General features: G+C 39.1%; 2 protein-coding genes across 2 annotated transcripts in view; both read left to right on the forward strand.

Annotated features, from left to right (window-relative positions):
- The window catches only part of EHD4 (EH domain containing 4), a 30,010-nt gene extending 23,037 nt beyond the window's left edge, over nt 1–6,973 (forward strand). Inside the window, exon 6 of the mRNA XM_027642278.1 lies at nt 2,400–6,973. Coding sequence (XP_027498079.1) covers nt 2,400–2,936 — 537 coding nt within the window. The 3' untranslated portion in view covers nt 2,937–6,973. The remainder of the gene's footprint in view (nt 1–2,399) is intronic.
- A 9,288-nt stretch (nt 6,974–16,261) lies between these two features.
- SPTBN5 (spectrin beta, non-erythrocytic 5) overlaps nt 16,262–26,061 on the forward strand; it is a 94,685-nt gene continuing 84,885 nt past the window's right edge. The window contains exons 1-6 of the mRNA XM_027642475.1: nt 16,262–16,378; nt 18,851–19,018; nt 19,541–19,657; nt 20,431–20,588; nt 21,410–21,638; nt 24,573–25,204. Coding sequence (XP_027498276.1) covers nt 16,262–16,378; nt 18,851–19,018; nt 19,541–19,657; nt 20,431–20,588; nt 21,410–21,638; nt 24,573–25,204 — 1,421 coding nt within the window. The remainder of the gene's footprint in view (nt 16,379–18,850; nt 19,019–19,540; nt 19,658–20,430; nt 20,589–21,409; nt 21,639–24,572; nt 25,205–26,061) is intronic.

The following is a 26,061-nucleotide window of genomic DNA, read 5'->3' on the forward strand; positions in this document are numbered from 1 at the left end:
ACTTTCTAACAGGAGTGCCAAGTTGGAAAAAGGTAGGGCAGAGTATCTCAGCGTTATACCTCAGAGTCTTCAGCAATAGAGCAGTTGAAGTGGGTCATGTGTATGTTAAGGGATTAGAGTGACTTGGAAGCAGTGCAGAATCCAAAAAAAAAAGATCAATAACTTTCTTAGTGTGCATTCACTGATAAAGGACTACGGAAATTGTCATAAGGAATCTGACCTTCTGTCCTTTTAGTCAGTGTTTAGTCCCTTATGGCAGATAGTACTAGAGGTCTTGTGCAAATAAAATGGCAGTGAACACTTGTAGGTTAAGCTCATTCTTGTTTCGCATCCTAAATGTGGTTATGTATATAATATTTGTAATCCTATCACATATTTATCCTTAGTCACAAGTTCATTTTCCCCTACTCTGTTCCTGCTCTTACTGGCACTGTTTGCCGGTAAGTAATAAAGGCAGCGTGTTACCAGAAAAGTCCAACTTAAAATATGTCGCTTTTGAAAATGGTCTTTCACTTGTTTCCTGTCCTGTTAAGCTTGTATTCTACAAAGGAGGGAGACAGAAGTTCTTGGTTTATACTTGCTGTTAATTTTAAATACCTTTTATCTCTTCCTCTTTTGAGCTTTCTGCAGGCTTATAACCAGCTTTCTGTCACTTTCTTGCCTTTTTCTATCCTCTGATTTGAGATGAGCTCTTTGGAGAGTATCCTAGGGAAGAACGGCTAATGTGTTAACAATGCTTTCCAATTTATTCCTCAAGCCTCAGTTTGCAATTTTTGGATCTCAGATCATAGACTTCTTAAATGGCTTTTGAATTGGAAGATAATTCAACTTCGAAGCAGAAGAACAAGACATCAGGAGCCTGCAGTTTGGTCTGACCATGGAGTAGTCATGAGTGTGTTGAAGAATGTTTTCCAGAGTGATGCTGTGTATCATTCTGATAGTATATGTGGTACACTTCATAGCTAATCATCAAGAATGATGATTGGCTGATTAATTTGTCTATAGCAACACCCAAGTTTCTTTCATGAACTAAACTATTTAACTTGGGAATCAACTATTGCCATGAAATACTAAATTATAGATGATGCGCAAGATGTATTTTATCTAGGTTTTTTTTTTAATTAGACTTCAAAAGGGGATTCTGTGGCAAAAGTTGACTGTTTCTTCCCTTGCTGCTTTTCTTTGTGATGCAAAATGGGAGAATGAGAAGTTAGTACATTGAGACAAAATTTGAATGAAACTCTTTCAAACTTAGAATTTGTGTTGCTTAAGCCTCAGCAGCAGATGGCAGCAAATATATGCAGGAGAGATCAGTCACTTCTGTAATAACAAGCAAAATTGTGAGAAAACAAAATTGTGCCAAAACAAACAGGAAGTTTGACCTTTGCTTCCTAAGATTTATTGCACAACATAAATTTATACTGATCAGTATAAATCAGGCGACTGTGTATGTCACCTGAACACAGTGATAGTTGTTGGATGACAGTTTTCAGCCTGTGCTTCAGGTTTGTTGGGTTCATGTCATTGTCATTTTTATATGCGTGGGAACAGCTCCCTGAGATGACAGATGTGATTTGTTAAAGCAGCATAACACCATTTTAAGGAAGGGTGTGGGCTGGTGGTGGTGTTTGGGTCTTTTCTAACAGTTTCCACTGTAACTTTCTCTTCCTGGCAAGCGTTTTGCATGTAGAAATAGTTTAATAATTGCCTAAAAGATTTTTAATTTCCCAACACTCTGGTGTAAAACATACTTGGGCTTATGTTGGAATAGTACATATCACCTAGTTAAACATCTCACTGCACTTAGTAGTTTATGTAAAAGATGAAACTCCACAAACTCTGCAGGGACCGTATGACTTCATGAGTTCTGGCAGTGCTACTATAACAGTGCTGCTGTTAGCCCAACTCAGTTTTTCCGTGTTGGTAAAGGACACTTCTTCCTGACCTAACTACAAACAAGAAGTTTAATCATAAAATCAGATCAATCCTGCAAACTTTTGCTTTTATTTTTAACTTTAAACACTTGCATAAGTGCTAACAGGACTGAGGATTTACTTACATGTTTTCTTTGATGTTTGGAATAAAATCACCAAGTGGAAAGTTGCTGGGTAATATTCATCAACTGCTGTGGTTTTATGCATTGTCATTTTGAAAATTGTATTGTAAATGTAATTTAATAGACAAACTCACACACTGGTGCAAAATTGTCTTAGTGTGTTCGATTAGTCTATTGGATGTATGATACACATGGATCAGTTTTGTTTCTCCTTCAAGAGAAATTTCAGTTATGGAAACACTTCAAAAGATTAAAGAATGAACTTCAAATTAAAATAATCTGTTAACTTTTCAATGTATTGGAAATGTTTCTAACTTCTGTCACTGAAATCTGTCATTCACAGGAGCTGTTGGAGAACTGTGACTTCACTAAATTTCATTCTTTGAAACCGAAGCTAATCGAAGCTGTAGATAACATGCTGGCCAACAAAATTGCCTCCCTGATGAACCTAATCAGACAGGAGGAGAGCAATATGCCCACAGAGATGGTACATGGTGGGGCATTTGATGGCACCATGGCAGGACCTTTTGGCCACGGATATGGAGAAGGTGCTAAGGAAGGAGCTGATGAAGACGAATGGGTTGTTGCCAAAGATAAACCTGCTTACGATGAGATTTTCTACACTCTGTCACCAATCAATGGCAAAATATCTGGGATTAGTGCAAAGAAGGAGATGGTGACTTCCAAACTACCCAATAGTGTCTTGGGGAAGATCTGGAAACTTGCAGACTGCGATGGCGATGGGATGTTGGATGATGAAGAGTTTGCATTAGCAAAACATCTCATCAAGATTAAACTGGATGGGTATGAATTGCCTGGCACGCTACCTTCCCACCTGGTGCCACCATCTCACAGGAAACCTTTCCAGACAGCAGAATGAACAACACAAGGAGAAGAATGTGGGTTTTGAAAATCTCTCAACAAATGTGTGGAAACCACCAAAATTTGAAATTAGGCTTAGATCCTTAAATCTCACAGCACATTTCAGGCAAGCTACTGAAATTAGAAGCATGGTAGCAAGGAAACATTCGTGTAGCTGTCCCTGCTGATCTTCACTCAGACATGCTTATCACAAGTGCCTTATATAGCTCTATCATATGGTGAAAATGTTTTTATAGTCTTGTGTCCATGTCTTGCTGCTTATGTAATCACAAAGCAGAAAAGACCATGTATAAAAGTTGCTGACCTTCACCAGTCCTAAATACTTATCAACCATAAGTTTCTCCAAATTATTCTAAATAGTGCAAGGAAACTCAATGTGTTAAATTCACCTGCCTATGCAAGGAACATTTATATGCTAAAAATGTACTTTAGACGTCAATTGGGTGTCAGCATCTCTACAGTCTAAGGAAAGGCTGATATAAAAGGAAATTTTATTTTTTTCTTTTTATTGTATTATAGGGGCTAGAGAAAGAAGAGTGATGGGGAAGTCTTTTAAGTGCTCAGAATATGAGCAGACTTGTTTTAAAACTTTACTGACTCTAGCTAGAACTGCAGTGTACTAAAATTATTCTTTCAATCTGTCAGTGTGTCTTTTTGTCTGAAGAACAGCTTCTTCAGTTTTACACAGCACTATATATTCAGTATTATCAGTATAAGAACTGAATCTTGTTTGTTCCTGGGACTGAGAATTTTCTTTGAGGTTTCAGTTTAGCTGCTCTGCAGACAACAAATTCCTGAATGGTTCAAAGTGAAAGCAGGATGTTTTTGTATAAGCTAAAAAAAAAAAAATTATGTTTGCATTGAAATCAAGTCTCACTTGCGGATTGCTTAAGGTCAGCCCCTTCAAAGCACATCAAATTATCTCGGGAAATTTTCAGTGGTATTTAACTTCTATTTACAGGTAATTATACAGTTATGTCTGTATTTTTCAGTATATTATATATTTAAGAAAGTTTTTAACAATTTCTTTTGCCAACATGTAGCTGACAACAACAAAAAAGAGATTTGATTCCTGTGCTGGCAAATTTGAAGGATGGGGAGGCTAACAGGAATCATTACATTGACTGTAATAAATGATAGACTTATCCCTCCAGATATTATTCGTGTATTCAAAACAATCCATGAAAGGAATAGATGCTTAATAAACATTAATTTTCTAACAACACAGTCAAAGTTGAACTTATTATCTGCTTAAAACTGATTTTTATCAGTACTTTAAAAGAATGCAGATTTTTGGCCCTGTGAACTTGAGTCTTTCAGGGAGGGCCAGTTCTTTTCAAAAATCAAACTTGGCAGTCAATTCTGCTCCAGGAGAAGGAATTGACTTGTATTCCATTTGTAGTATGAAATACCCTATACATCAAAGGTACTGTACTTTTCATTGAGTCTCAGTGGTAAGTGGCAGCAATAGTGCCTTCTGAGACAGAGCAATGTAAAAAGCATACTTGCAGTAGGGGTAGGGAGGGAAGTAATTTGAATGTTGTCTCCCAGTTAAGGTTTTAGTCACACTTCTGTGTTCAGATTTGTAGGTGATCTAAGAGAAGCTTCAGCTTCTTTTTTCAAATCGTATATTTGTAGGTTGTCAGTCAGATTTATTATAACTTCAGATATTTCTGGACCTCTTATCCTTCTGCATCTGTTCTGTTCTGATGTGAAATGAATTTTACCAGGGCTCTACCATGGGAAAACAATGAAGCTATTTTAAGGAATGGCAGAAGAACACCTTTACCTTGCCAGGCTTCTGGGCCTGTATCAAGGATGTCCTGGCATAGTTCTTGAGGACTTGATTTTTTTTTATTATTCTTTTGTGGTTTTCCTATCATTCAAGCATACCAGCTTTATTTCTCTTAGATCTAAATTAGGAGCCAAATTAACCTTAGTGCCTCTCTGTGCACTTTAGCAGAGATGTAAAACATGACCCTGAGTCTGCCTGTCTGACTGTACATCTGCAGAGTAACTGTTTTCTATGTAATTTATTTTTGACTGAACAAAAAGTAGTCTATAGATATTGCAGGTGTTAAGAAAAAAAAAAGTGGAAGTAGTAATGTATGCATGTTTGTGGGTAGTGTCTGCAGTCGGTAACAAGTGTATACACTGTTCACCAGCTTAGTGCTGTTGACTACCTTAAGAAGGAGACCACCAGGAGAAAGAATGCAGGCTTGTGTATGTGACTGCTGTAGTGTAGGCAAAGCTGAGAGGGTCTGGGAACTTGCTGATCTTGCGACTGCCTTACCTTGGTTTGCAGCAGCACAGGGTTACAGGGATGAACCAATGTTTGAGTTCCCACCATGTGTAGCTTCCAGGGGTGATGCTCCAAACACATTGGAGCTATGTGATCCTATGCCAGTAGAAATACACTCCTTCAGTGAGAAGAGCAGGATAGTTTCAGTGGTTTTATTTTTCTAGTTTTATTGGTAGTAAAATGGAGAACACAGCCTTTTCCTCAGTCTCCGTGACAGTATGCTAACTTGGTCTTGAGGCAGACAAATTGAAATACATCATTTGGTAAGTTAAAATATTTTGCCTAGATGAGGTTGTAATATTTTGCTTTGTTTTCCTGTAGAATATGGAAGGGGAAAGTATGAAGAAATGTATAGGAGTAGAGGCGGATTTTCTCTGACTGTCTGGAGGAATAGAAGTGTTTCACTGTTGTCATGCAGAGCTACATGAATGTATTTCTAGGTGTATGGTGTAGTGAACTAGCATTGTACTTAGTTGATAGGAATAAAGTACATTTCATGTGAACTTTAAACAGCACTTTCTTGCACAACTAAACTCATATAATAGGTTGCTGTTGCTCAGGGGAAGGGATCTCTTTTCTCACTACCTCCTTGCAAATCCATGGGCCTACCCCATTTGCCTTGCTGGCTGTCTGGCTTTTTGGATTCTCCAAGCCCATTCAGTTAGCTAAACCAACCACACACAGCTGTTTGGATAACATTTTGTGGGGTTAGTTGAATCTGTGTTAGAAGCACGAGAAGTGAGCAGGATTGCTTTCTCTCGTGACATTATGCTCTAAGTAGTTAGTGGTAACAGAAGTACAAGGTAATCTGTGGTATTTAGTTTGTTACTAATATTTGATGAAGAGAGATGAGGATGTTGGATTTGTTGGCCATTTTATGCTTAGGATTTTAGTTTTCTGCAAGATCGTTGGAAACTCTCAGTAGTTTGTCCTGTGAAATCATTGCTCACTGATGTAGTCTACTACCATAAGCCAAAGTAGAAACTGCTGCTTTTACCTCTTCTTCCAACTATTCCACAACACAGTTATAATTTTCAGTGTTCAATAGTTTCAACAGTTCTCTTCCCAGGAAAATTAGGAGTTTTTTGTTGTAGACTGAAACAGAAAATGTGGGACTACCACTCCTAACAACAGTATAGGACACCTTTAAAGCTGTGACAGCTTGAAATCAGTGAGTTTACGAAGATTTCTGTCAGGGTGAGGTCCCAGTTGTTAGTTGGGGATGGTGTGGATTTGTGTGGAACCTGATCTCAAAGCAGCAGGATTTTGGTCCCTGGCTTTCAGCATTGTTCATCACCAGCACTTGAAATTCACCCTCATCTTTTTGTCACTTCCCTCCCTTCACAATGTGCACTCATTTTGGTGGCTCTTTAAATTGTTGGACCTCAAGCAGAGTTTGAAGTGTATGGTTTGATGGGTATGTGTAACTTAGCACTGAGAGAATGAACATGAACTTCATTTTCTGTTTCACATGCTCACCTTTTCTAATATTGTTGTTAAATACTGCTTTCACTTCAAAGGCACTGTAATATTTGAGGAAAGGCTTGGTCTGTGCAGTGTGCTTCGGTTTGTCCAGCTAGGCATACAAAGTTGTAAGTTCATTATTATTGCACTTTTATTACACAATAAATTCTTTTGCAGATACTGTAATATATTTTAATATGCTTTGTATTCATTTTTAGAAAGTGGCGATAAAAATTGCTACTTTAATAAACTAATATTGAACTACTGGATATTTTCTTTTGTATGCTTCTTTCTGGAAATAATCTTTCGGTCGCTTGAATTTTGCAATCCTGCTACTTAAGACTTGTAGGCATAGTAGCTATTTGTCCCAAAAAATCCAAGGACGTCTTCCACACCATGCTACCTACTACTTAAGGATAACCAGTTATATCAGTAGAACATTCACTGTAATGTTGTGCTTAAATTAATTCCTCCCACCCCTCTCCTTCTCCCATGTCCATATAGTTTACTTGAGTCATCTCCAAGGATAAACCTGTGCCGTCAGGATGCTACAGATTAACTATTAACTATTGCTCCTACTGCTGTCAAATTTCAGTTGCTGCAGAGTTCATATGTAGCAGTGTTGGCAAGCTAGGCTGTTAGGCTCTTGATGGTCATGCCATATGTCACATGAAAGCAAGTGTTTCACGTGCAAACAACACATTATGGGTTTCTGGAAGGCTACATAGCTGTTGAATCACAATGACTTGTTTGAACTACTCCTTATGAAAGTCAGAAATAATCTGAAGAAGATGAGGTTTTAATGGGTTTTGGAGATGGAGGGTTGTTTTTTTTAAGAGTGTTGTTTTACATACTCCATTTACAAGATATTTCAGACTTTGAAAAATTTACAGCACACTTCATAGCTGTTCTCTAATCCACAGGCTTATATTTGGACAATAGGAAAAGAAGACAAATGTCCACGCTACCAGTGTGTAAGTTCTGTGGTAATTGTTGCTTCCAATATTTGGCACCCTTAAACTGTGAAACACTTCTGTTGTAACTTCCGTGGGGGTACTAAGCTTGAAAAATAAGAGTACTACTGTGCCACTTAGTTTCTCCAGACTTTATTTGCTTCCGTGTGTGGTATATTTGTAAGAGCTTTGGAGCAGACGATCCAAGGCTCTGCCATATGGTACAGAACATTTTGAAAGCTGGGCCCTTGGGCTCGCCTGCCTTGCCTTGCTTAGACAGATGAACAAATGCATCTGCTGAAGGTGCCTTCCTTCGCTCAGGACTCATGGCAATAAGCTGGAAATAAATACCCAAACCCAGCAAACACTTGTTGTGATCAAAACACAAGTCAAGAGGAAGAGGTTGTTTTTCACAAATAATGTTCAGAAGTCTTGTATCTATTTATGCAGCTTTTCTGACCTCTGAGGAAAAAAATATGGATGGAAACCATGGTATTGAGGGAGATTCCTCTCCCTTTTTCTGCTGGACTTCATGCTGGCACAGATTTGTACGTGGTGATAGACTGTGGACTCAGTTACTTGCTGGTCCAATAAAACTCACTAATACCGGGTCTAACTTGTTCTCCCACCTGTTCTCTCTCAGCTGGAACTTGTCCATGTTCTTTCCAAGGTGTTGCTAGCTCAGCAACCCATATTCCACTTAAGTCTGGGGCTCTGACAATTTCACTGTAGTGAAAGTAGCTCATGAATGCTACATATCTCTCACCAGATGCTGTATTTCAGATGTACCGTAAAATTTCTATGATTACCATTTCTTAAATGTTTTAAACAAGGAACTGCTGAAACATGCAGTTGACTGTTTATACAACACTTTTGCCAACTACCTTCAGTCATTCCACATGACTGGGACACCTTCACATTGAAACTGGGATGGCTGGGCTGGGAGAGAGCTGTGATTGCAATCAGTAGTCTGCTGCTCAGGGCAGTGGGGGACCAAAACCTGAGAGCACACCATGGTGTGCGGTGTCTCTCTGGGTAGGGTGCAGTGCTCTGACACTAAGGGTGCTGGGAGCCAATCCATGCAAATCTCACAGTTTTGTTTCTTCAACAGAGCTAATTGATTTATGACTACAGTATACAAACAATCCCGTAAAATAGAGTTGTGAAGGAGAATTTTCACCCTTATGCGGTGGTCTTCCTTAGTAGCAATGAAAAAGAAATGGAAACATCTGAATCATATGATAAAAATACAGTGGTTAGATCTGGCATTGACAACAGTGATTTCTAAGGCACATTTTCAGTTTGATGTTCAAAATATTAAGGCTATTCTGTCACTTGAAACCTTTTATCTATGTTTGTATGAAATGGAAAGAGACTGAAAGTCCTTTGTCCCATGTGTTGATTGGACAAAGCCTTTGAAGCTCTTATGTTAACTATTTCAGGTTCAGAAGCAGAAGGGAAATTTCAAGATAATATAAACAGCTCCAAGGAGAAAATGTCTTTAACTCATGACTAAACAAGCAAATGTATATTTTCTGTTTCAAAAAGATGACTGAACTTCTTCATGGCAGGAAAAATAAATCCATCTGATTTTGCTTTAAGCTGTCCTCTTTTTCAAATGCAGCAAGGGGCTCCAGTTCGTTTGGATGATGTAATTCGACTGTTCTGCTTGAATTCTGCTCCCTGTTGATGTCATGTCACTGCTAGCCAACTATTCAAAGAGAAAAGCAACTTCTAGTTTAGACTAGAGCATGGGGAGGCTGAGGTTTATAACAACCCAGCATCTTGGGATGCTGGTTTAAATCCTCCCAGGCAGAGTTCAGCTTTAAGAGAAGCTAGAACTCCATCCACCATGGACCCCCCTGCCTCTGGGTGGGTGGCACCCCAGGGCAACTGGTGACAGCAGTACTGGCAAGGCAGGTATGTAGTGGGCAGGGGAAGGGGGTGCCTGGGGGTGGTGAGATCAAGTCCTTCGAGGGGAAAAAAGCTGAGAGAAGTATTTGGCTATTTTGGGACAAAGTTCAGCTGAGAGGCCTGTGAAAGCAGGAATTTGTGCATACTGAGCTGGAGGTTGCCATGCCTCTCCTAAGATGCTTTTGACTAACTCCCTAACTTTTCTTTAGCCTTAGTATCCCAAATGAGTGAACAGCTTCTTGCAATAATTACTATCTGCTCCTCTCTGGTGTTCTCAGTATCCAAGATATAGTTCCACTGTGCCACAATGAGGTTGAAGATTAGGAGTAATTCAAGATGTGGTTATGAAATATTCTGGGATTATAGTTCTTCTCACCTGTGTCCACCTTGTCTTGACAAGACTCAACATCAGCTGTTTGAAGACCTGAGGAGGGTGGTGGCGGGGAGGGGCGGGGGGCCACCTGTGGGACCCAGGGTGCTGGCCCCAGGCAGCAGGCTATTTTCTGTACTTACTTGGCACACTGTGGGCTACAAGACTGTAGCTCTGAGAGGAGGCTGCCATTCTACCCCACAGAGTCAGTATCCATATGTTTGTTGTTTTGAGACTCTTACATGGAAGCAACATGGCTGGAGACATAGTAGGGGATAGAGGGCTGAGCTGTCGTGCACGTGTTTGCACTTAACATGCTTATTTTCTTTGAGATTTGGGGATTTTCACATACCTTCAGAACAGTGTGTATGTGAAGCATACATAACAGAGGGTGATGGGCTATGCCAAACCTCTCACCTGAACCATGTGAATAAACACAGCCCTCTGCAAGAGCATGGCTTTTAAATCGGAGCTGGCTTTGCTCATGAAGGACACGTTAAGTTATAGGACAGTTAGATGCAAATGGCCTTCAATAGGGATACTTTGGCACGTGAAGGCATCTGCACCCAACTGTATAAATGTATTCTTCTCTGGCAGACTCCTCCATCCCAGTGGGCAAGGGCAATGATTGGGGCAAAGCCAGTGCTGCTGCCTGGAGAACAGAGCCAGGGATGCCGTGGGAAAGCTCATGGTGATCAACCCTCACTCAGGTCAGGGGTGGGAAGGATGGGAGTGGAAGCAGCAAACTCAGCATCTGCAGCCCTCTATGAGTCCTGTGACTGTCGCTTTTATGCTCTTTATGACTGGGGGATTAAACATTTCTTTCCATCTTAGAGAGCAACTGGGAATTCGCATGCTGTGAGAGTAGGACAGTGATAATATTTAAAAAAAAAAAAAATCAAATAGATAGAAAGGAAGTGTCATGTCCCTCTTTGATTTACATGGTGTTGCCAGGAGCAGAGGAGCAGTGGAGGAAGGGCTAGGGGCAGAGGAATTTTGGAACTGCAAACCAGGCTGCTTCTGCACAAGATCTGTTTGATCTCCACAGTCTCTGTTTCCCTCTTTAGCAGAAGATTGTGGGCAGATAAGAAAACGTGTTAAAAACCCTAACAGTCTTATGTGACTGCTACTTTGCAGAGAGGAATCCTACATCAGGGTCCTTCTTGTTAAAAACAAGAAAACGCTACTGCCATCGAGGAGAACCACTTTGGGCTGAAAACAAGGCAAGAAAAGGGTACTCTTTAGGCTCTTCTTCCTGAGGTCAGTGGCAAGGCTCCTCTTCCCAGATCCCTCTGGGAAACTGCACACAAATATTGTTTTGCCGTTCCTCTTACTTTGTTAGGATATAAATAACTGATGAAATGGTTTTATTTATCACTGTCACATAAGTGTCCACCATTTAACTTTGAACTTCAGATGGATATTCAGAAGGTAGTGAAATTTTATACCATATCTCTGATTGTCTTTTGTCATAAAAAGCATACAGTGATTTGAACATTTAATCATATAGGTAATAATTAACTTGCAATAGGGAGAAGTGCCTGCATCCAGGGCAATTCACCTACTGGTCCTCTGCCTTCTATATGAAAGGAGCGAGGACATTTTCCCAACACACACAACCTAGCCAACCTGTGCCGGATTTAAACTGACAGCCTACAATCCTACCTTTATAAGAATCTAAGTAACTAAAAGTTAATAGTGGATCCTGTCTACCTGGACATCAGCAAGGCTTTCTACATTGTCACTCATGAAATCCTCATAGGCAACTTCAAGAAGTGTGGGTTGGATGACTGGATAGTGGGATGCATTGAAAACTGGCAGAGTGGCAGATTCCAGATGGTTGTGATTAGTGGTACAAGGTCTAGTTGGAGACCTGTCACTAGTGGTGTCCCTCAAGGTTCTGTACTGGGCCCAGTGTTGTTTAACTTGTTCATCAGTGACTTTGATGAAGGGGCAAATGTCTCCTCAGGAGGTTCACTGATGGTACAAAACTGGAAGGAGTGGCCGATACCCCAGAGGACTGTGCAGCCCTTCAGAGACACCTCAACAGGTTGGAGAGATGGGCAGAAAAGAACCATCTGAAATTCTACAAGGGCAAATGCAGGGTCCTGCACCTGGGGAAGAATAACCCCCTGCACCAGTACAGACTGGGGTCTGACTGTAAGCAGTAAGCAGTTCTGTGTAGAGAAGGATCTGGAGGTCCTGCTGGACAAAAAAACCCAGCCTTGAGCCAGCAGTGCTCTTGTGGCCAAAAAGGCCAATGGAATTCTGAGATGCATTAGAAAGAGCATTGCCAGCAGGTTGAGGGAGGTGATCCTGCCTCTCTACTCAGTCCTGGTGACGCCACATTTGGAGTATTGTGTCCAGATCTGGGCTCCTCAGAACAAGAGAGACATGGAGCTCCTGGAGCAGGTCCAGTGGAGAGTAACTAAGTTGGTCAAGGGTCTGGAGCATGTCTCTTACAACAAAAGGCTGAGGGACCTGGGCCTGTTCAACTTTGAGAACAATCAACTGGAGGGGACCTCATTAATATGTATAAATATCTGTAGGGTGGGTGGCAAGAGGATAGAACCAGGCTCTTCTCGGTTGTACCAGGCAACAGAACAAGAAGCAACAGGCAGAAACTGGTGCACAAGAAGTTCCACCTAAACATGAAAAGAACTTCTTTACTGTGCAGGTGAGTGAGCACTGGAACAGGTTGCCCAGAGAGGTTGTGGAATCTCCCTCACTGGAGATATTCAGAATCATCTGGACGCAATCCTGTGCCATGTGCTCTGGGATGACCGTGCTTAGGCAGGGAGGTTTGACCAGATGATCCACTGTGATCCCTTCCTACCTGGCCAATTCTGTGGCTCTGCAAAAAGCAAGACAGAAAAGATTGGCATTACAAACAGGCAATAAACTTGCGGAAGAGATGTAAACAGCTGCTGAATTTGTATCTCTTTTCTCCTGTCCTCCTATCCTCAATTAATGATAGTTAAGAATTACATTGTATTAGTTACATTGTATTACAATGCATTCCATACATTGTCATACAATACACTCTATCGTATTACGTTATATTAATTGGTTAGTCCAGGATATGAGTCCAATAATTTGAGGGGAATATTTTGAGAAATAGCTGTAACATAAGTATTCAATTTTTTTATTTTTAGCTGTTTTATTTAATGCTATGTATGACATTTCTCTGGGGTGCATATGAAGACATAGATTCTGCTGATCTCAAGTTTTATCTGTATTGAGTTTTGGGGGGTTGTTCATTTCTTCTTATGTGTTCCCTCCTGTCCCTTTTGGATGCTAACTAAACTACACTCGCCAGAAGGGAAAAAACTGCTATTCCCTTACCTCATCTCTCAGCTGGATGTCTTTACTTACAGCTTCTGATTTCAGATGTCTACCTATTTTCTAGCAGTGGTTCCCAGCAGCAGCTCTGTGGTTTCTGGCAATGATGCCAGGTATCTCTGTTCCGTACTTATGCAACCTTGTAAGTGACAGAAAGGACTCACTGCTATCTATATAAGTCACCAGAATTATCTTCCCTTTTGTTATAATGAAAGTCTATCAATAATAAACTTTGGAATCGGCTGGCATTTCCAACTTGACTCCAGTTTACCCTGCCAGCAGCAGATATCTGCGAACAAAAGCTTCCTCAAACCTGTGCTGAGTGCTGAGCAAATTCCTGATGTTTGACCTTTTCATTTCCTGTATCCAAATTTAACCACTTGGATATTACTCTGATCTTTGTACTCTCTGCTGTACTTTGATTTTCAGACTCCATTGTCAGGTTCACTTTTCCAGGTAAGAATTCCTTTAGAAAAGCAACCTGTGATCAGGCAGAGCCTGTAATGCAATTGTGAAAGATGCTCTTTATCAAAACATCAGAACCTGGATGATTTTTCACTGGTTTATAGCAATTTTGGTGCAGTTTATATATTATTTTTGAGCATAAGAATTGAACAACGCCTGTGGCAACCTTTATTCATTGTGTTCTGATGGGTTATTTCCTTCAGATCAGATGAAAGGTTCATAGGTAGATCATAAATATTTGCTCTCTCTTCCTGAAATCAAAGGTTACTTTTCATGAAAACAGTGAGGTGAATGTAGGAGTGGATGTAGTAGAAGTCATTCTTTAGAAAGACCAGCTGCTGAATGTCAGGAAGGACTTTTTCCAAACCTGAGTAAGTGCAATTTCTTTCACGTTCTTTGATTTATTTTTTTTCCTGTAATGTACCATTATAGCCAGTTTTGGCTATAAGCACTGCTTTTACATCCTGACAATGCAGATAATCTATTACCAATCTGTCTTCTGATAATCATTTACCAATGCAGGGAACATATATGATTTAATTTAATGAAACAGGTGAGCTGTTAAGTGAGATGGTAGCTCAACAAATAAGCTTCCTTTGCACCTAAATGGAACCATTACTGTTATTATTCAGCATGACTGTGTTGCTTGGATAAAAACACTTTAAAAAAATAAAGAAAAGGAGCCTGCAGATATTCTGAGAACCATTTGGCAAATTCACAAATGATGTGGGTTAACTATAGGGGTTATTACAAATGGAGAAAGCAGGCAGAGCTGAACCAGACCACCAGATAAGAAAGTGTTGTGGTGATCTCTCTGTAATTCTATTTCAAACTTTGCTAAATTATTCCTTTCATTAGGTTTTTATTTATAGTCATGATCCTTTCCCATGTTATTGCTGAACTATCAGGCTTCAATGCTGTTGCTGTTTTGCAGAAGTCAAGCACTGGGGGTTAAGAAACATCTGCCCCAAAAAACAGTAATAAAAAACACAGTAACTAATGATTGCTTCTGCATTTTCCATACCTTTCCATACTGTAAAATGGCAAAATTCTTTATACTTATCAGAGCACAGAAAACTATCAGGCAAGCAATTTCCCATTTGCAGTGGCTGCTGTTGCTAGTTCCCTATTGCAGTCTTCTCATGCTAGGACACATAATGTCTTTTTTCCAGTATTTTATGCTTTATGGATTTAAAGGGTAGAAAGCCCAGAATAGCTCAGAACTTGGCCTTTGCAAAACAGACTTGGAATTTTGGGAAGCAGGTCACCCTGCTCCACACTGCCACAGTTTGTCAGAGGTTTTAATTTTTCATTCCCTTATCTCTTTGCAGTGGGTTGACAGCAGTATTTTTTTTCTGTAATGTACCATTATAACCAGTTTTGGCTATAAGCACTGCTTTTACATCCTGACAATGCGGATAATCTATTACAAATCTGTCTTATGATAATCATTTACCAATACAGGGAACATTTCTGATTTAATTTAATTAAACACTCTCCCACCACTACAACAGGTTTCTTGGTTTTGGAGCCAGGCTGTTATCCAGATAAAACTTACAATTGTGGCAGTAGTTCAATCAGATGATGTTTGGTCACTAAAGGTGTCTGTAGCTGTGGATCTTAAACTGACTATTTTTTTTAAAGTTATTGTCTTGCATTCATGACAGCAAGGTCACTGCTGTTGCAGATTTACTACATAAGCCAAGTGACTTCAGAAGAGTTGCTCACATGAGCTGAAATCCAGTTTATTGTATCACAGACTCTAAAGGGAAGACTCCTTGTTTCAAATCTCTCCAAATATTCAGCATGGATGAGGCATACAAGTCTGTGACAGCCTAGGGAAGAGGAATACTACTTCCTGACATCCAACCTCGGACCTTGTTAATATGATTATGTATGATATGATTATGTGTCTCTATCATTACAGTGATACATATGCAAAAACTGAACTCACAAGAGGAAAGAAACAAGTTGGTTCCATTTCCTTTCTAAGAAGCTCTTTGATTTCTGTTGGAAGTACTGTAATTTGAAAACCAACAGCAGAATCTCAACCAGTCCTCAGAGAACATAACACACTTTCAAGTACTGGATTGGAAGTGATTTGCAGATTTCTCTTTCTAATGGGGTCTAAGGTCAGTTCTCTGTCATGTGCTTCAAGCACACCCAAGAAAGTTATTGATGGCTTGCATATCATGGTGGTCCTCATGGGAACTCTGCCCTCATGAGTGGAGATTGAGAGCAAGAAAGTAAGCCTACACAGATACATGTCACATTTTCATCCTGAACAAGAGATGTATTTTAAAAGTGTGAATGCAAGTAAGTTAAGAATAAAGGTAGTGACATTCAAGTGCAAAGTACAAGCAGAAGGAAAGTATTCTACTGGGTGTGGTATTGAATCCTATGCCTGTTGGTGCTGGATTTCCTATATACACTGGGTGTGTGACTGTTTTTTGTAGGTGACCTGGTAGATCTCTTCATCACTCAGCACGCCACTGAGGTTTCTAACTTCCTAGATGACCATGGGTACCGAATATGAAAAAGATCATATCAAAAAGCTGCAGGAGCAGCGTATGTCCATGCAAAAGAAAACCTTTACCAACTGGATTAACAATGTCTTCTCCAGGAATAATGTAGGTAACTCCTTCAATCTGGAGATTCTTTTGGTTTGTTTTTATTTTATTTCACCCACTGTATTCTTTTTTATGTTGTTTTTAACATTTGTTTTTTCTTGAGTGTTGGCACTATACATATAGGCAAGCAAGGAAAGCTTTGACTAACTGGAGTCCTACAGCCTGTATCTTTTACCTCACATCTGTCTCCATTGTTCATGTTAGCAGTCTTCTCTAAAATCAAGATTCATTTTTGTAGAATGTATAAGCCTATCATAATGTGATGTCCATTGTATATTGGTGATCCTCTCAGAGGAAGCTCCTTATTTGTTTCTTTTTCCTGTTAAGTATCTGCAAATGTTTGCATTTCCCCAAACAATTCTCAGTTCTTAATTTCCTGGCCAAAAAATAAAATTTCTGCTTTTCCTTATCAGTTCAACTTGAGCTGCTGCTCAATACCTCTGAAAGAGTAGCTTCAATTCTAGCAGTTTCAGATATACTGCCATGCAAGTACAGACCAGTTTGTTTTCAGTAACTCTCAGACTTCCAAAAATCTTCAGAATTAGTGTGCAGGCTATTTGGGTGTGCAAGGTAACTCCAACATATTCCAAGTCTCCAGACTTACTGCAGATAAGCTCATTTCAAAGCACAAATGAGGTAGCTGTGGCACAGTAGGGAATGACATCATCCAAACCAAATTTTCTTTTCTACAGACTGTAGATGATAGTCATGAAAATGGACCTTGAGGACACCAGGCAGAGTCCTGATGGAGTTTTTCAGTGTAATGTTTTAAATTTGTGATTGGTACAATGGCAGCTGCAGAGCAAAATAAACTCAAACTTATTTTTCTTAACTGGAGAAAACAAATGCAAAACACATTTTGATTTTGTCACCTGCAGAAAGTTAGGTTTCTATGGTGTCGGAAATTACTTCTGTTTATCCATAGATAAATAATTTCTCATTTTAAAAATGCCTTCAAGTTCAAAGATTAAAATATGAGTCTTAACTTCCTGCAATGTACTTGTTCATGTATCATAAAAACATGGGGGGAAAAAGCCTGAGAGAGCTTTCCAAACCATATATGGTAAGAGACGTGCAGACACGGAGAGCTTATCTAGGTCTTCCTGGCAATGTAGTCTCAGCTTTCCAATACACACTGTAACGTGATTGGATCATACTACAGGACACTGCAGTGTTCCAAGTTATATTGTTGACTACTTTAGCACTAAGAATGCTATTAGATTGAATTTGTTAAGCAACGTGTTACTCGTATCTTTATGAGAAGGATGACGCAACAAAGCTATTAAAACTACTGCTGAGTGAGGCATAAAGCAGATATATGAAGTATGTCTCTTTACAAGTTTAAATGGAACTGTTATTCATTTATAGAAGTGTCACAGAATATAAAAACTTTAACTTTTTTTATTGTAATATACCATAGGCGGAATTTTAAGTTTGTTTAATATGTAAAAACCCAAAGTTGGCAACTAAGCAGGGAGAGGGTTTGTGGAGATAATCAGTCAGATAAAGTTGTAAATTCTTGTTCCACACACAGTACAGACTTCAAGACCCTCTGAGTTGCTTTTACTTTACACTTTCAGTGTTTTCTTTCCCTGGTGAAAAGATCTCCTAAACTGATTAATGTTTGGTCAGGAATTAAAAAGCACATGTCTGTTATCTGTCCTGTTTTCCCCCTAACATGTAACTATTCTCTGAATTAAAAAATATACTACTTTAGTTTTTTCTTCCCTGAAGACAAAATGATTATTTACCAAAAGTCTAGAATCACAGTAAATTATTGTTAGGTGTGTAGTATGATTTTAATGTCACTTCTAGATGGCAAATGGCATAAGGCCAAAAGGAAACACCCAAGGCAAGTTCTTGTTCGGTCAGAGTACACACTATGTCATGTTGTATCACCTAAGCACTGGGTGACCTCACTACTGGCAGCAATGAAACACATTTTTGTAGAAGATCTTAATCTTTCACTTAGTGTTAGACTCTGGCAAAAAGTATGGAGACTCCAGGTGGTAGCACACGTCTAAGCAGGATGTGACAAATTTTGTTGAAACTATGGAGTAAAAATCAAGTCATTGAATGGGATCATCAGCTCTATTTTTAAATGAAATACATTGGTCAGAATAAAAAAATGAAAATATTAATTTGAACTGAAATAAAAAATGTCAGCGCTTCCAAAATGTTAGATTTTGCAAATGCTCGGATGTTTTTATTTTTCAAAATCTCATATTTTTTTCTTTATTTGCTCAGTTGTGGGTTTGTGTTTTTGTTGGGTTGTTGCTGCTTTTTTTGCTTCAACCTACTTTCATAAATTCATTTCTTTTCTGAATTAAGATTCACCACTCCTTGCATATAGGCACTGTCATACAGAAGACTCAGTGAAACAGCAAGAAAATGTTGTTTATTTTTAGAAATAGAGGGTTCTGTGTGCCAGTCATTAAGCCAGAGTCTGTATTGTCTGACTGCTCTTCACAGGTGAAGGTTGAGTTAGAAGATATTTACACAGACTTGAAAGATGGCATCTCTCTCATGAAACTCCTGGAGCTGCTCTCGGGAGAAGTTTTGCCCAAACCAAGCCGGGGAACTATGAGAGTGCATTTTTTAGAGAACAACAGCAAAGCCATTTCATTTCTGAAATCCAAGGTAAGTTAATATTGATATTAGAGATCACAACAGTTTATGGATGTTATTAAGTAAATATAGTATTATGTTCATTATAGTTTCCCCCTTTAATAAACAATAAGATACTCTTTGAAGATAGGGGTCTTATTAAAAGGAAAAAAAAAACCTCATCAGATTTGAATTTCTTTATTATTTGAGTAACATCATTTATAAACAGCTAATGTCCCTCTTCTTTGGAAGAAAGGAGCATTGAATTCTGTTTCTTTCCTCTCCTTAACCACCAGTTTTCAAAACACATGTAGGAACTTTAAATCTTTGAGACCACCATCCTTTTCCCAGGCTTTTGCTGAAACTCATCCTTGGTGCACATGATGGCTAGGGTGTGAACATGGGAGCTTGCAGGTCTGTGGACCAATGAAGAGACATAAACATAAAACCTGTTTCCTTAAAAAAACACCTGAACACCCTTTTCAATAACAGTTTGTTACACTGAGCACTGGACATGAGTGTTATTATGCTGAACAGATGTTGGTTTATTAGCAGGTACAAGTAAAAGTGATTGGTCCTGAGAATATCGTAGATGGTGACAGAACCTTAATCCTAGGACTTATCTGGATCATCATACTTAGATTTCAGATTTCGTCTATCAAACTTGATAAGGTAAAACTGTATCTTTGTCTTTTTGTCTGATCAGAGCATTTCAGAGAGAGTTTTGGGCCAGCAAGGACCACTTTCATAATGTTTCCTGATTGCTTTGATCATGCAGGTCTTATTATCCAGTTACTCATCCAGCAATTTCTAATAGCTATTGAATCCACTTCCACTTCATAGTTTTGCAAAGAGATTGAACACAGTAATGTGGAGATAGATAGGATATTCATGTTCTTCTACTGATTTTTTTATTGACTTTTGACTTCAGAAAGTGTTTCTCTGTCAACAATTCTATCTAGATTTGAGTTGCATGCTGCATCCTTTTCTTCTCTGAAGAAATATATGCTTTTGAAAATTATTTAACATGTAGTCTAAGTACCTGAAAAATAAGAATCTATGAAGGTATCATGAAATCAAAGTTAACAGTTTCTCACATTAGACCTGAATGCATCATATTTTGGTTTTGAGTCCTACTTCACAAACTGAGCTTTGTTTTCCACCTGATTTCTGCAAACCTTAGAGAAGAGAAAATTTTAAAAGTTTTTTAACAACCTCATTTCACTTTATAATCTCTGAGTTCATTCAATTTGTTTTTATTTTAGTATAAAACTTCTATTTTCATCTTAAATCTTTCTACGTTTATGTCAGTTACAGTCTGCAAGTTATGACTTTGGGCAGATTTGTAAATAGGACAAAATTAACACAAAGTGGTCTTCGTGAACCTAAGTGTAAACTCACTGATGCTACTTCCATATATCTTTCAAGCCGATTTCTCTTAACAGGAAGAATTTGGAGGCAGAGCTGATGTTCTGTTTGCCAACGAAGCCTTACTACTCTGGTGTCAGCATAAAACTGCCAGCTATTCCAACGTAAATGTGAAGGACTTCTCCAGAAGTTGGAGTGATGGGCTGGCCTTCAATGCACTCATACATGCTCACAGGTAAGATCTGATGGATCAGTTCAGATAGAATTGCTCATTGCTCTGGCACAAGTTGTTCTAGGGTATGAATTACAATTTTTTGTCAAGAAACTGTCAAATTCTCTCTGCCCTTTCTCACTAAAGACTCTTTCTTAGATGGGTATTCTCTCTCTAAGAAAGGGAGGACCAAAAGCTCCTGCTTTGTTGTTCCTTTAGCTGGGCATAACAGTGAATTTCCAAGGGAATATCACATGTCTGAACAATGCTCTTTTTCTAAAGTTACTCTTTTAGGGACTGGTTTTAGCGTATGAACTTTGTGAGCATGTATTGCTTCTGGTTCAATTGTAACAGAGCAAGCAACTTCACAGTCTCGTTCTTTCTCCCTTCTCTGTCCCTTTGAAGAAGTGTGAAGAAAACAGCCCAAAGCAGGAGAGAGAAACTACCTATGAGAGAATCTTGAACATTTCTTTGTCCATTAACTGTTCTGCTACTTCTTATACAGGATGCCACAGTGGGATTCTTTAACTTCTCAAGCTGGGAGTCACCTCCCTTTTCAGAACTGCCCCTCCAGTGGGCTTTGGTTTTCACACATCACTGAAGAGGATAAATTAGTGAAGAGCAGAGATTTGCTGGGAGTGGTACTTCAATTTCATAAAGGGCAATTTTCTTTCCTTATGTAGGAAAGGGACAATGTTCTTGAATGAAGTTCAGGGTCAAAGTAATTTCAGTGTTAATCTCACATTCCTTAGTCTAATAAACAGTTTATAGTTTATAATTGGAAAGAACTTATAACAAACATAAATCTTTCTTCCCCTCCATGTCCTGTTCTTCTCCTTGCCCAGGCCTGATCTTATCCACTATAGCTCACTGAGGCAGGACCAGCCCATTAAAAACCTGAACAATGCCTTTGATGTTGCTGAGAAAGAGCTTGGAATCAGCAAACTGCTTGATGCTGAGGATGTGGCTGTGCCCTATCCAGATGAGAGATCCATCATGACTTATGTGTCACTCTATTACCACTACTTCTCCAGACTGAAACAAGGCCAGACAATACAGAAGCGACTTACCAAAGTAAGTGCATTGCTGTCTTCATAAGTTAAAAGTTAAAAATGTAAAGATAAATTTAAGTTGGAGATGTGGGGAGTTCTGTGCAAACTCACCTTCAGGATCATTTGAACTCAATCAAATGGCACAGACATTTGAAAGATGTTGTATCTTGAGAAGTGCCTGTAGACTCTCTAATCTCTAAGGGGGTTGCAATTATCTCACCAAAAATGAATCCCTTCTTGACCTCACAGTTTCTGCTTAAGAACTTATATGGCTTCAAGGCAGTTTGAGGCATACAGATCTCAATCATCTTGGGATAAGATTACACAGCTAAGCAAAAGCAGACCTACTCAACAATTTTCTTATTTCATAGGAAAGATGATCCCCTATTCTATGACACTACTTTGGATTTTTATTTCCAGTCCTCATCCTTTCTTTCTAACTCCTGAGGTACAGAATGTAAAAAAAAAAAAACAAACCAAAAAACAAACAAACCCCAGACCAAACGAACTGAACAAAACCACAACAATTCAATACCACCACCACCACTAAAACCACTAAAAATGAGAGACTGCTAGCTAAATTGGCTAAATTTTTATTAATATTTTTTATTAAAATTTTATTAAATTTAACCAAGGTAATTTTTTTCTTTGTTTCCATATACAATTTACCTCACATACAATACTGAGCTATACTGAAAATACTTGCATGCTATTGATAGAAAACTGAAGGAATTTTGTAGTTGTTCTACTGAAGACCACTTTCCTGAGAGAGAATTTTTCTTCTATCTCTAGAATAATCTATTCTGTTTTTGTCAAAAGTACAAAGAAATAGCCTGCAGGAAACCTACACATCCAGGATGGGTCCTCTGTGAACATCTGGATTCTGAGATCTGCCTGTGCAGTTGAGAGGAGGAATGTATTTCTTAATAGGAGGCACACTAACCCTGACTAAGGCTTCCCTGGTGGTGACAAGGTGCAAAGTAGTGTTTAGTCAGCTGAAAAAGTGGTCTGGGGCAAGAATTAGATGATCCCGTAACATGGCTCCCCTCAGCATGAAGCCTGCTAGAGTGCAAGGAGTGTCTGAAGAATGCTCTTTGTTATATGATTTGGTGTTAAGTAGTCCTGCAAGGAGCAGGGAGTTGGACTCAATGGTCCTTATAGTTTCCTTCCAATTCGAGATACTCTATGATTCTCTGTATTAGAACAGAATGTTCTCAGAAGAGAAACATTAGATGAGAACGGGACTTGGAATTCAGTCAAAGTTTGGACATCAGTGAGGAGAGTGGGCAGTAGGATCTGATTGGTCTACATGAGTCACTGGATATTGGCCAGGAGACACTATTTATCTTTTGATAAAGCTGAAATAGTCCTTGAGTCATCAAACATGTATTAGAGGAACTATAAGGAGCAAGGAAGACATAACTTTTGTATTATGTGAAGAAACAGTTTTCTTACTCTGTCCTTTTTCAGTTCTTTTTGTGCTTCACTCTTTTTTCCATTTATATTTATTATTTCTTTTCTCTCTCTCCATTAACCTACTTCTTTTTCTCTCTTTGCCTCCTTCCCTATTTTTAACCTGTCTCTAATATTGCATTCCTGTCTTCCTGCATTTCTGATACACACAAAGGTTCAGAAGGAGAAGGAAACAGATGTTAATCTCTTCATGTCCTTAGTCCTCTCAAATAGGCAGGTCTGAATTTACTAATAGGATTGGGAGGGAAGCCTGAATGTGTCAAGGAAGCCTTTGAGTTCAGACTAAGTGTGTGACCAGGTTGGCAGAGAGAAACAGCTCTGGGAGGTAAATCTCCTTTCCCTCTCCCATGAGAGGTGACCATGCATTTGCTAGGATCTTTCAGCGAGAACTGGGTACGATGGCAGAAAATACAGAAGGGAACCCTGATGTCACGGGCTGCTTTTCCTGCACTGAAGGTTGGTGCTATTTTACTCCTCTTACACTGTGACCCTTATTCATTGCCAAGTGCACTTTCTGGTAGGTAAAAGCAGATTATCACTTGGAAGGACTGTGTCTTTTCTCAGTGCCATCTCCCTCACTAATCTGCCTGGCTGGAGCAGGCGAACTAAGTGAAATGATGGAGGCAGACAACATCGTTCAGCATTAAACCTGACATCTACAGGAGGGTTACTAAGTTAGGATGAGGAAAAAAAAATAATATGGAGTAAAAATATAAAGATGGAAAAAATGTACAGTGGAAAGAAAGGATAATTCCACTCTAATGCTTTTTATTTCATTATGGATTTCATTCTAGATGTTTGCTCCAGTATTTACCTGAACTTGAAATAAAGTTAGATCAGGCCACAGATGAAATAGATAAATGTCCTGGACTTGAAAAATTAGTATTGAATCAGAGTTAGCATCTTTACCAGACTCTGTTGGGCCACCATACATTTTCTAATAATTTATATGAAGAGAAACGACTCCAACAGAGGAGATAGATTGAGAAGGGGCTGTTTGACTGCAGTCTACTGTGTGCATGTGGGAGAACCAGGATCTTGTCAGATGGTTTCCTAACACCCTAAACTGGTGAAGCTAAGAGGGTGTAATTGCATATTAGGACAGAATTGGTTTAGGTTTAGCAACAAGACCGGGGGGAAAAAATCTGGTTTTTTTTATTGTGAAACAAAAAATGTGAACCCTCAGTTTGGGATTCTTGCTTTCTAGTCAGCCTACATAGGAATCACTGACTGTCTCCACTTACATGCTGTTTAGTCCAAAACTAATGTTTGCTTGAATAGAAACTGAAATGAGACATTAAATAATATTTATTTATCTGCGTTTCATGGAAGGCTAGTCTATGATTTCATCTGGCCTCAGATGTGACAGCTACCACCAAACCTGTATAAAAATGTGATGACTGCTGAAGATGCTGCTTTCTGTTCACCCACCTTGCTTCATTCTGTTTCTTATGTGGCTTATAACTTTATATTCCCGTCACAGATTGTGTTCTTCCTGAAGGAGATAGATGACTTGAAGCTTCTATATGAGCAGATGGTCTCTGACCTCCTGAAATGGATTAAGCAGAAGGTGATGGAACTGGATGACCGTCATTTCCCCAACTCTCTTCAGGAAATGTGGCTGCTCATGGCCAACTTCAAAACCTTCCGCACTGTGGAGAAACCCCCCAAATATCAAGAGAAGGGCGTGATTGAAGCTCATCTCTTCAACATCAGGACCAAACAGAGAGCCAACAACCAACGACCATACTTACCCCCAGAAGGGAAGATGCTGCAGGATGTGGAAAAGCATTGGATCATACTGGAAAAGTCAGAGCACAACCGGGGAAAAGCACTGCAAAAGGAGATGCTTAGGCTAGAAAGACTGGAACAGCTAGCACAGAGGTTCCTGAAGAAGGCAGCCCTGCGTGAGTCCTACTTAGAAGACATGAGGAAAGTTATTGGGAAGCAGGACTTCTGGCCAGAGAGTGTGGACAGGATGGAGGCTGCCAGTAAGAAGCTGGAAGCCATTGTGGCAGATGTACTGCCCAGGAAGGAACGCTTCACAGCTTTGGATGAAATGGCCACTGTTCTTAGCCAAGAGAACTTTCACAGCAAAGATCAAATCTTGAAGAAGTGAGTGACGGTCACGAGACTGTGTGTTGATGGAGGTCAAAATTAGCTGAAATTCTGTGGTTTCATGGAAGAAAATTATTTGTAGTTATAAATCTTAGCTCTGCCCCCTATGAGTAAAGCTGGCAGGAATTTCTTCTGTCTGTGAATAGTTGCAGCAGATAAGGCAAATGTTTCATCTCCTTCAAAATTCTAGTTTTTGCCTTGAATGATCAAACTCTCAGACTGATTTAGGGTGAAAAATAATTTTAAGGTTTTTTTATATATGAAAATATATATAAAAATTTCAATCAAATATTCTATCTCCCATCAAAAACGCTTAGATACTTTTTTCCCCCCCCAAATCAACACATTTCTTTTTCATTCTGTAGTTTGAGGAGATACAAATTGATTAAGGCACAAAGTCTTCTCAGATTGACTCCACTTTGGAGCAAATATTGAGACATTATAACTTCTCTGATTATCCTGGGTTATTATATAGCCTGATTTGTGAATGTCTAAGAATGCCATACAAATGACTTATTTTGTGGTATTTCAATGCTTTTCTAAGTTCAGACAAAATCAGAAACCTATGGGAAAACTAAGAAAAACAGTTACAAAAGAGGAATTTAAACTCTTTATGAGATCAGATTGTAACATGGTATGGTTTAGATTAATATTTTACTTTAAGCAGCCATTTAAACACCACTTCTTTTTTTTCCAAGCCTTTCCACTGTATGAAATGAAAACAATAGGGAATGTCAGGTATGAACATCCATAAAAAAAACTTCTAAATTTTAAGAAGTCTATCACAATTGATGGGCTAGTCAAAATACCTGTAACAACAATGCTTTGACCTGTTTTCTGATCATGACCTGTTC

Source organism: Corapipo altera, unplaced genomic scaffold, assembly GCF_003945725.1.
Source record: "Corapipo altera isolate COAL_440 unplaced genomic scaffold, ASM394572v1 23b, whole genome shotgun sequence".
NCBI lineage: Eukaryota > Metazoa > Chordata > Aves > Passeriformes > Pipridae > Corapipo > Corapipo altera.